At 39.6% G+C, this 10,948-nt stretch overlaps 1 protein-coding gene across 1 annotated transcript; it reads right to left on the minus strand.

Moving 5' to 3' along the window:
- Nucleotides 1-6,319: 6,319 nt before the first annotated feature.
- LOC112573166 lies at nucleotides 6,320-9,205 on the minus strand. Its single transcript, XM_025253284.1, has 4 exons — nucleotides 9,000-9,205; nucleotides 8,442-8,538; nucleotides 7,319-7,411; nucleotides 6,320-6,894 (listed from the first exon to the last, which is right to left on the minus strand). Exons 1-4 carry the CDS (start codon nucleotides 9,188-9,190, stop codon nucleotides 6,835-6,837), a joined length of 441 nt encoding a protein of 146 aa, XP_025109069.1. The 5' UTR covers nucleotides 9,191-9,205; the 3' UTR covers nucleotides 6,320-6,834.
- Between the last annotated feature and the right edge of the window lie 1,743 nt (nucleotides 9,206-10,948).

Here is a 10,948-nt window from a genome sequence, read left to right on the forward strand (position 1 = left end):
TTAGAAGTGAAGCACACAAAAATATGATCACCTCCATTAATAAAATTATCTGAAAGTTCTGAAAGTTATTTGGATAATGAACTGTGTAAAGAATATACACCGATGTATGCCGTGAAGATGTCAAGTACGCCGCTCGCTCTCGTCCCCCGCCCTGCTTGCCCCCTCCACCTGTCTGTACAGGGTCAAGGCGATACATGGATACCTCCTTGTGTCCTTTGATTACAGGCTGCTTACTAATGTTTTTCCCAGTATTTCCGTGAATAGCGTGTGTAGTTCAGGCCAACATCGCCCTGAGACTGGAAAAACCCACTCAAACAATCCACCCGTCGTGCGAGTAATGGAAACCGGAACCAAAAGCCTTTTCTCCAGGATTTCATTGAACAGCGTCGGTAGTTCAGCGCTGGTGACCGACATCGCCCACACACTGGCAAAATCCTCTTGTTCTCGATGTCGGGTGAGCGCACAGGGTGAGGGAGAAGGAGCATAAAAGGGGTATTTTAAGTTATAGGTCATGTCCTTGACAAAATATGTTGGAAGGTTACATTGAACACTGGATATTGAGCGATTCTAGGCGCTTATATCGAAGAGAGAAGCTTTAGACCAGTGTTCCAATAACAACTAACGATGACAATGTGCATAACAGTAACGTTTGTGATTTCTCTGTTTAAACAATAGTAAAGATAATATATAAAGATAATATAAAGATAATAAGATCAAAGTAACCCAGGACAACCAGCTCTCTCTGCATTGGTGACAGTCGCTAACCGTTGCGCCACTGAACCGCCATTGATGGTGAGAGAGAGAGAGGGAGAGAAATATTTAGCCAATAGTACTTAATCACAAGCCTTATTCTTGGACAACTATTACACTAGTTTAGTGCAATTTTTGGTTTATTTAGTAGAAATGTGCTTCCATCTTGCTGTGATTTTGCACTTTTCGGGGAGAGGGAGTGGGAGGAAAACGGAGTACCTGGTGAAAACCCCCGACACCCTGTGGACAAGTGTCACATAAAGAGAGTGTCCCGAGACGAGAACTGAACCGACACTGCAATGGTGACAAGCGAGCGTTCTGTAACCACTACATCCATCGTCCCCGTTTGGTGCAATGAGGTGAAACAGTAAGTATAAAGTTTGAGCAACGATGCCCTGGGGAGAAAAAAAAAACATAAAATAATTTTCGCGTGTGTTTGAGTGGTCTGGGGAAATAACATGCTCTTGCACCAGAAATTCAAGTCCTGATTGGGTTTCGTGCATCTAATAGGCTTGGCTAACTGAGGTTTTACCTCACATTCCGTCTCAAGCAAAACTGTATAGCAAAGAGCTAGAATATTCACATGATATACACAGCTGATATTTCCGAAAGAGAAAGATCTAAAGTACGAAGTGTAACTTCCAAAGAAGGCCTGAGAGGAGTGGAGCTTGGCTTGGATCTCACATTCCATGAACTAGAGATGGTAAGCTTGGGACGTCCATCTTTTTCCACATTTTTAAGAAACTCGATTTGATCACAATTTAACCCAAGGAATGTGTTTAGTTTCTTTTAGTTATGTTGAAGGGAAACAGAACGTTTTCGTTGATTTAAATTTTGGAATATTTTTGCTTTAAAGTAAACAAATAAGCAAAAATTAAAAAAAATTTCTCTTTTTCCCCTTTAGTTTTCAGTTTTCTTGTTGTCGCTTCTGTAGCATATAAATTATCAAAACGTTATAACATCAGGGTTGATGATATGATAATGTAGTTTGTATTAATTCACATATCACACCTTGAGAAGTCTCACGTTTCAGGCTCGACACTTCGGTTGCTACCGAACGCCAAAAAATAGAGCAATGTACACACAAAATAATAAAACAATAAAACTATTCCAATCGTATTCATGCAAGCTTTAGAAGGGAATTTATCAAATATTGCAGCTGACTAGTTTTTATACGAGTAGCATACTATACAGGATTTACTTTGGTAAACAGCACATTGAATTAAAGCATTTTGAACACAATTATATCGTCATAAACATATAAAATCCTTTACGAAATGTTTATTTAAGGTCGGTTTATTTACAGATGGTTGAAAATTTTCCTTTTGAATACAAAATATCACATCTAAACTGATGAGTCAAAATAAATAATACAAACACAAAGGCGTGTAAACAACTGAAAAGAATTTACTAGAACTTCTATTCTATACGTTTCTTAAATGTCTGCAAACGTTTCTATTTGGAATTGTGTGAGGTAGTTGTGTGGTTGTGTTGTGTGGTTCCGATTCCTCTGTGTAAAACAGTTACACTAATATTGCGGGCATAGATCAAAGAATGTCTGGCACTGCAGCCATAAATGTAGCGAGTAGAAGTTTCAGGACCAGAGACGACCTAATAGGTATGTGTGTGTGTGTCTTTAAAATTCTGAAATGGAACAAAAGTTTTCAACTTTATTCCGAGTATATAGCGGTTTTTTTTTTGGTAAGGGGAGCTAACAACCGTTATCTCAGGGCAGCTTTTCCTTGCTGCCCTCCCTTTCCTTACTGGTGGTAGGTCTTTAAATAAATAGTTTTGCTAATTATGAAACATTGTGAAATCATTTAGAGAAAAAGCAGGTAAAGCAAGATAGAAGCAATAAACGCTCTCACATTTCACCTCCAGCTCTGATCTTGTCAATTCTAGTTCGAGAAAGGGTAAGAGAAGAAAAATTCTTAATTCTCTCCCCAGCTCGATTTCTTCAGACAAGGCTGTAGAAAATGTTTTCTACTTTTGTGGTATTTTGTGTATTTAATGGATTTAGTGTGTTATTCGGTTGGGGTAAGGGTGATTAGAATGGTTAAAGTAGTAAACTGGTCAAGCTGGCGGCACATCGGCCCGACTGGCGCGCCAAATGTCTGGCTCCCCTATTCATCACCGGTGGCCAGTCGGCACTAGCGACAACACCTGACCAGAGGGGAGGGGCAGAGAACGTGAGGGGAGGGGCAGAGAACGTCACTTCTACGGGTAGCGACCTGGTGACCGGCCGCTTGAGAGTCCGTCTCATGGATTATAGAAGACGTAAAAGTGTCCAAGGGACTTGAAGAACTTACAGTGAATGTTTAGAGAACCGATAGTGAACTGGAAGTACCACAGCGTGGATCGACGGGGTGTATTGATGAACATTGAAACAGCGATTTGTGAACTCTAACGTGTGAACAGTGAACTGTGAACCTTAACTAGTGAACTTTGACCAGTGAGGAGAGTACGAGCCGGAAGGCTGAGTTGTGAAGTGGATATACTGGTGACCATCCCCGTATGTAGATATATGTATGTGTGCGCCTTTTGTTTGATTATATTCTTTATTCATAATCATATTGAAGTTCTGTATTTTGAGGAGTGTTTTGGAGTTGAGCGTGTGGGCGCATGCTGGACGGGTGCATGCGAGTGGAATGACCCATTGCACGCAGGACCCACATTGCAGTCCATTACAAAGGTGACTGGATCTTCAAATGATGTCTTGAAAAGAACATTATTAAGCGGAATCGTTGTATCTGATTGGTTTTAAATAAGCAAGTAACAATCCGATAAAACACAATCCAACTACCCAAACAAACAAACAAACACACTATTATGACTTCCCCAACCTGTCTGAATTTGTAGTACTTCAAGCACGCTTTGAAAAGAGTGAGCTTGTACACTACTCCGATAAAAGGAAGGAAGAAAGTGCAAAAAGACAGGGAATGGACAAACAATGCTACGAAGTCACGACAGTTTTGCAGAAAAAGGACTTGATGAAACAAAAAATGTAACAGATGTCTGCATGATGTCTACTCAAACTTGCACACACTAGCGCTAAAAATCAGTAAACAAAACTCACAATGAGATTGAAGAATTGAAAGACACGATCTCCGTGGGAATACCCCGGCTTGGGTATGTCTATGCTAACTCGTGTGAAGCCCAATTGCAGTTTAACAGTATATGTTGAAATAGAGATTGATCCCTTGCCTAAATTAAAAAAAAACAAAACACTTGCAGCTTGGCGTTCCCTTGGAAACAGATCATTACTGGTCTTCGTAGGATGGGGGTTTGGGGGTGAATGAAACAGGGACTGTATCGTGCTGTAATATTCCTTTCCATACAAAAATTTTAAGAAACATTTCATGTTTGCATGCATTCACGCACGCACGCTCGCATTCTGTATTCAACCAAAAATAACCTATGCACTATATTCTGTTCATGATGCAGTTCTCTCCAAACCCTACTTTGTAAGGAAAGGATCAACAGCTCTGTACAACTTCAGAAAAGCACACTGGGGCTCCACATTTGTTCAGGTCGATTACTGAAAACTTCTGCCGTCTCATTCAGATAAGCGTTTTACGTGGTTCATTTCTTAATGTGAAAAGTAATAAAAGAAATGTTTTGGATGTAGTTTACTCGTCATTTCCAAGAACCTGCTAACTAGTAACAGCTCACTCTCTCTGTGGTCATCCAACCCCTTTCTAATTTTAATGTAAATTTTTTTTTTCAGTGCCGTCAGGCTGCTACTGCAAAAAATATTGTGGGTTTGCTGAGAACCTTTAACCTACTTTTCTCAAAGTTATCTTTACACCACTAAAGCACCTCAACCCTGTATAACTCGCGTAATTTTATTTTAGAACTGTTACTCACACTGTCAATTTAAATATTTTCAGATCAAGCAAGCACTTTTGAAGTCACCTAAGGCATTATTATCAGGGGAGTTAAGTATGAGAGTCATGGGGACCAGCTCTCTCTTGCTGCCTTCCCTTGCCATACCTTCTACGGCAGGTGGGAGACGCCGGCTTTACACGCCCCGCAAACTCCGTTTGATAGGGCCTGGCCAAGGCAACCGCTGGCGAGACTCGAAGTTCAGTAAATCTATGAACGTTTGCTCATAGTAACATAAATTTATACTATGTGAATCAAAGTAATAACTTAAATTTTGAGGGACAAACATGTCAAGTCCATTACAGGATAGAAAGGGTACACACAAATACATGACGGAGAGACACGCCTGCTTCTCGTCGGCAGCCCCCGGCTTATACAGACGATTTTAGATAATTATACATGCAAGTGACCTTCACTTCAAGCAGGTGAGACGTAGCGTTTTCCAACCATACTGGTTTTCACAATGAACAAATAGTCGTCGACATTGCTGTGTATCTCAGTGTGCAGATAAAGCCTACAAATATCCAACATTTTTCTTTCATGGATTTTGAAAGAATTCGCAAATAAAAAAGTTTTGGCTGATAAAATTTGGTTTGGTTTTATCAGTTTATTTGTGCACTTTCAAGCATTCCTGTGTGTTGATATGTGTTTAGACACTTTGTAAATTTCATGAACCTCTCGAATGTTGCCCATTACATAACAGTATGCCTGAACATGAGGACACCGTGACAGTGCAAATATAATCGCTCAGTATTGAATGTCATTATAATGTTTACTCTTAAGTTGAAACCCCAAATATTACTGAAATGTTGTTCTTGTACAGCCACCCACTGTGGACACGCATGTAATCAGCAGTATGTGATGTTGATATGGGCCAGTTAGCCTCTCAAAATAAAATATTATTGTTATTATAATACCCAACATTTGTGTAGATACTATAAATACATTTCAATAACATGAGAATTTAGTGATAAAAATATTATTACTTAATTTTATATGACAGCCAGTCTCATCACACAATCAACATCCACTGGCTCAGTATTGTCAAACAAAAGAGATAGATGATTACAGGTTAAAGGTTATGTAAGCAATAAACAGCAAGTTTATTAAGACGAAATAAAGCTGAACAGAATCCTTGATGTGGTTTTCAAATTTGGAAGCACAGGGTGTATGTGTGTGTATTTGCCGAATCAGATGGAGCTACATTTCTTTTATACAGCCTTCAAAAACATGGAAAATAAACATGGTAACTCCATTGGTTTGAATTATTTTTTTACAGCAAATATACCTGAGTGTATAATTCAAGTAGTTTAAATCGCATTTAAATAAAATGTCAAACTTGTCGACTTAAAAAATATGTGGAGTCGTAAATTTTTCCGCCAGACATTCTTGTGTGACTGCGATGTAGTTAATAGGTGATTAGTTTAATATCGTCTGCAAAGTCAACAATAACAATAACAATAACAACCAACTTTATTAGTCCCAATGGGCAATTTAAATGTGAGGTATGCTCTGTTTCCAATATATATTTTAAAAAAATAATTCCCATGCACACCTACACATCAGACACAGACACACACACACACACCGCTGACAGTTCATCTGTGATTGAGCAGCTGGACTGCTGATGGCACAAAAGATTTCAGATGCCTATTGCTATTGCATACTGGCATGGCATAGCGTTTATCTGAACTTAATAAAACAAATTTTCCAGCTAGCACATGTTCAGGTATTGTCAGAATGAGGGAAGCTTTCCTAACTAGTTGGTGGAGACAGAAGGAAGTCAAGTCCCTCTGATACCAATTATCTTTGAACAGATGTGAGCAATGCTATTCAAACTATTCCTATCATGGATAGAAAGATTACGAAACTAGCATACAAATGAAAAGGATAAAAGACTCGTAGAAACCGCCTAAAATCGCTTGGCTGACTGAAAAACTATTTAACTTCCGCAGAAGGTACATTCCTTGCTGGCCACGTTTGTCCATTTAAGCCGGCAATCAAAAACAGTTTCCAGGTAACGGTTTCAACAGGTTGTACATATACTGAGTGTCGATCATTGATTAACTAAGCTGAGTAATTAATGAACTTAAGTAATAAGAACAGGTGTAGATTATGTCTGTCTCTGGCTGCAGCCGTATGTTGATGACATCAGAGAGGGTTACAGTCCGAAGGCTCGATAAGCAGCGAACAGTGGAGCTACGAGGAAGGTAAGAAAACTGACGGACGGGGAGGTGGAACCAGAGTAGGCTGGCAGAACTGAAAGTTAATCAAACAGCGATGAGTTACTGATTACAGCTGGTCAATGTCTACTACCTGTTGACGTTTACCCAACAAATGACAAAATTTAGGTAGACTGTTCATTGAATTTAGGCATTGTGAACACAATTTCCATTGTCACACGCCTGAAGATCCTTTATGGAGTATTTATTTACAGTCGCTTTATTTACACATACTTTGAAATTTCCCTTTTAGTTACAAAACATCACATCTAAACTAATGAGTCAACAAAAACAAAGTACAAGTACAAAGACGTGTAAACAACTTGAAAAATCTTTCAACAGGATTTCATGTTTCTAGTCGATGCGTTTGTTAAAATTAAAACAAACGTTCCTATTGCTACATAATACCACTCAGGTGTAAACACACCTTAAACTAAGACAAGACAGCATCGATGACTTACCACACATATCGCGATAGCGTCCATCGCATGCTGGACGTAAGTAACATTGCTGGCTGACAGTTCGCCAGACAGTCGATGTAGCTCTGCTCGACACTGAAACATCATATGTTCGTCGACATGAGATATTGAGGTTTAAGAAAGAAAGGATTTCAGACACTGATGAGAAAACTTGTGATATTATTATTTTGAAAAGGTGGGTTTGTGTGCGTTCGTGCGTGTGTGGAGGGGATGGAGCATAGGCTTGCATGCACATGAACATACATATCTTGACTTAGGTCACTGAACGTTGACTTAGGTCACTGAACGTGCAATATTCAGCTGAATATCTCTGTACATTTACTACTATTAGATGCAGACACTAGAGCCAAGGAAAAGTTCAACTGTGCCCACCGATCAACAAGGAATACCATAGAGTGAATCAATTTATTTTGATTTCCATCAATTGCTATTATTTTCATTGGGCCTGGGGGAATATACGTTTGGCAAGGGAAGCCTCGGAGGCTCCCCGGAGGAATTTATTTATATCGATGACCTGGACCGTAGCGCTGACCTAACCCGTTTCTCAGCTAAGCCAGGAGACCGCGAGAATAGTAACCTGTAACCTCGTCTGGGTTGCATTGTTGCTCGGAACAAGAGGCGGACAAAAGAATTAGTCATGGAGAAGACCGGTTTGAGAGCAGTTGATGACGAGAGCGTGTAAATAAAACATACAAATACCACAGCTGAGTTGTGTGTAAAGACGATATTGCAGGTACCTGACTCCATAGAGGGTTGTGAAATGTAAGGAAGTGAGGGAGAGGAGATGGGCACCACCCTCATGTAAAGCTAGCTCCGAGAAATGTGAGATCTCTAACACCCCCACTCCCGACCTTCCTCCAACGACCTTAAAAGGCGAACGACCTTTATTATTATTTTTTTTTAATCAACCGTTGGTATTTGCCTTTTGCTGTTACCCAAAACTTTCATTAAGACGATTACAGTTTCTTAAAAATATTAGCTCTCTTGTGCACATTCTTCATAACTATAAAATAAACATACAATGGAACCGTATTAAAAAGACAAAACATACAGTGAATTATTTTGTTTTATCTAGTTGGTCTCAGCTGAGACATTTTTAACATACGTGCATGGGTCGTCGACGCTTGCATCTAATTTGTCCAAGTTGTATTGTGCTGTGCACTCCGCTAGGCACTCGCAGTTCGCCAAACCTATGATAAAGACTGAAAATAAAAGCAATAAACAGCTTACAAGAATTGATTCCAACAGCAATGAAACTGGTTTACGATAGTAACTTTGTGTGTGTGCCTTAATGTGAGCTTTTTAATAAGGAACAGGTTGAAGATTTGTGTAGAACAGTTTGTTAATAATATAATTACACTTTTTGTGCTTTTTTCTTTATGAAAATAACCTTTAAGTTTTCGAAGCCTCAACACAAATGTCTTTCAAGTCTTAATCACCTTCGTTTAAAATTAACTTTTCATGAAAACAGACAACATAAAATCAACGTACTCAAATAAATAAATAGGTATCTCCTGATAGTAAGATTCAGTTTGAAACGAAATTTATTTTAACTCATTGTTCCTTACGAGCAAAAAACCAGTCAATGACGACAAGAAATGCTAACAATCTTTTTTAAACATAATGACATCCTAATGACAAAACAGAACCGTAAGACACTTACCAGAAAAGAAGCAGACAAGCAATGCGTGCTTCATGTTTTACAATCAACAAGTATAGGAGAGGTGATTGATACTTTTGAACGGATGCACACACTCCTGATCTATGTTGAAGTTTATGTTTACCAAGATAGTTCTTGCCCTTGCATGAACCCTGGTTACATGTCAAGTCATGTACGGCGTGAGTTTCAGCCATTGGTTAAATTCTGTCACGTGAGATTAAGGTGTCAGGAATATGTTTCAGAAGTCAGTCAGGCGTGCAAGACGTGTATTAATGTGAAGGAGAAAACGACCACGTTTCGCTGTTTCGGTCACGTGAGTTGAAGAAGGCAATGTCCTCACTTGTTTTGTTGCACATTTGTTCGTGCCCCGCGTCTCTCAGTGATTAATGAGTGTGTATGAGAGTGTGTGAAACTCTGCATCAATACAATACATCTTTATTGTCTATGTCTGGCTAAAACAGAGATAGAAATGTTTCTTTGTTGCTGGGAGCTCCCACAGCCAACTGCTAAAATATACATAATAATAAATTTTACATGACACAATTGTCAGATGCACTTCCTCTTACTCTCTGACATTCAGAGACATTCATACATTCAGACATTCAGACTAGGTACGTTTGGGAGATCTGTTTAAGAGTGCTATTGCGGTCGGTAAAAATGACTTGGCAAAGGCATTCTTCTTGGCGACCACTTGCTTCCATCTACGGCTGGAGGGTAGCAGTTGAAAATGGCGATGTGGTGGGTGAGAAGGGTCTGTAATGAGACGTATAGGGTTACAGAGGGGCGAACTGTTCCTTGATCCCCCTCCCCATCCGCGAGCACACACCCACCGACAGGCCAGCACAGTATGGGAAGCACAACATGGACAAGAGCACAGTCGCCGACACGCGACACTAGGCACTAACAAAGGGTGTCAGATGACAAGTTGAGAAATCGTCTTCCCCAGCTCGTCTGACAAAATAGCGTGCGAAAACCTATGCAGCAAAACAGTGGAAATCTTCACCCTTCAATACCCGCCTCCTATACCTACCACCCAATCCTTTACACACGCACTAAAATCAAACATCTATCACGAGCATCACTTGTAGCCTTAGGTAACTTAATTAACGCTAGTCCATCTTCTAAACCTATCCCTCGCTTTTGCTTCATTTGTTGACTATAGTCTCCCTCTGCAGATTTCTGTAATTCAATCTTACTCCTTACTGTTTGTCAGCCGATTGCTTCCTGCGTATTCTATGTATGTTTGTATTACTTCTCAACGCTGTTGTTCATCCGTCCTTGCTGCTCATCTTTCGTATGCTCCTTCATGGGCGTTATCGTGCGCTATATAAATCGCGCGTTTATTAATTGTTAATATTATTATAGGTGTACTCGATGCAATTTTTTTCTAATGAATTGATAAGTATGCGTGGCTACCTGAACGCAAAGAGTATACTGACTTCTGAACCGAGGAGCGTGATAATTCGATACCCGTGTGGCGCAGTCAACCAGCGGGTTGGGAAAGGTATAATTAAGGCAGCGAGAGAGAAGATATGAGCACCACCCTAAAATAAATATACCCTCATTCCGTTTTCAAGTTGCACACCTAAAAAAAAAAAAAAAAATCACCATGCACAAAAAAGAGACATGTCGAGATTGTGCAATAATAGATTGAGGTGGTGAAGGTATCAGATATCGGGAGACCTGCGGTTGTATTACTTGTATTATGTATGTGTCAGTGGGACCTCAGCTTTTGACTTATTTCTGTACATGGTGAAGGAGGGAGGGAGACGAAACATTTTACATGTCAGGAATGTTCTTTGTCTCCTGTTGGAAAGGTTTTACATGAATTGTATTACGCGAGTTGTATTATACTTTTGATAGCTTTGTACATTTGCTTCATAATATTTTGTGAAAGTTGATCGATTCCGACTTTTAACGAACTGCTAAATTTAAAATGTCTGTAAGCAACT

This window comes from Pomacea canaliculata, linkage group LG1, assembly GCF_003073045.1.
Source record: "Pomacea canaliculata isolate SZHN2017 linkage group LG1, ASM307304v1, whole genome shotgun sequence".
Classification (NCBI taxonomy): domain Eukaryota; kingdom Metazoa; phylum Mollusca; class Gastropoda; order Architaenioglossa; family Ampullariidae; genus Pomacea; species Pomacea canaliculata.

Bases quoted from the DNA above. Each gene is read 5' to 3' on its own strand.
- LOC112573166 (XM_025253284.1), bottom strand. From the start codon at position 9,190: ATGGCTGAAACTCACGCCGTACATGACTTGACATGTAACCAGGGTTCA. The intron at 8,539-8,999 runs GTAAGTGTCTTA...TTTTATTTTCAG, and splicing joins GCTTGTCTGCTTCTTTTCTG to TCTTTATCATAGGTTTGGCG. The intron at 7,412-8,441 runs GTATGTTAAAAA...ATGATGTTTCAG, and splicing joins AGCGTCGACGACCCATGCAC to TGTCGAGCAGAGCTACATCG.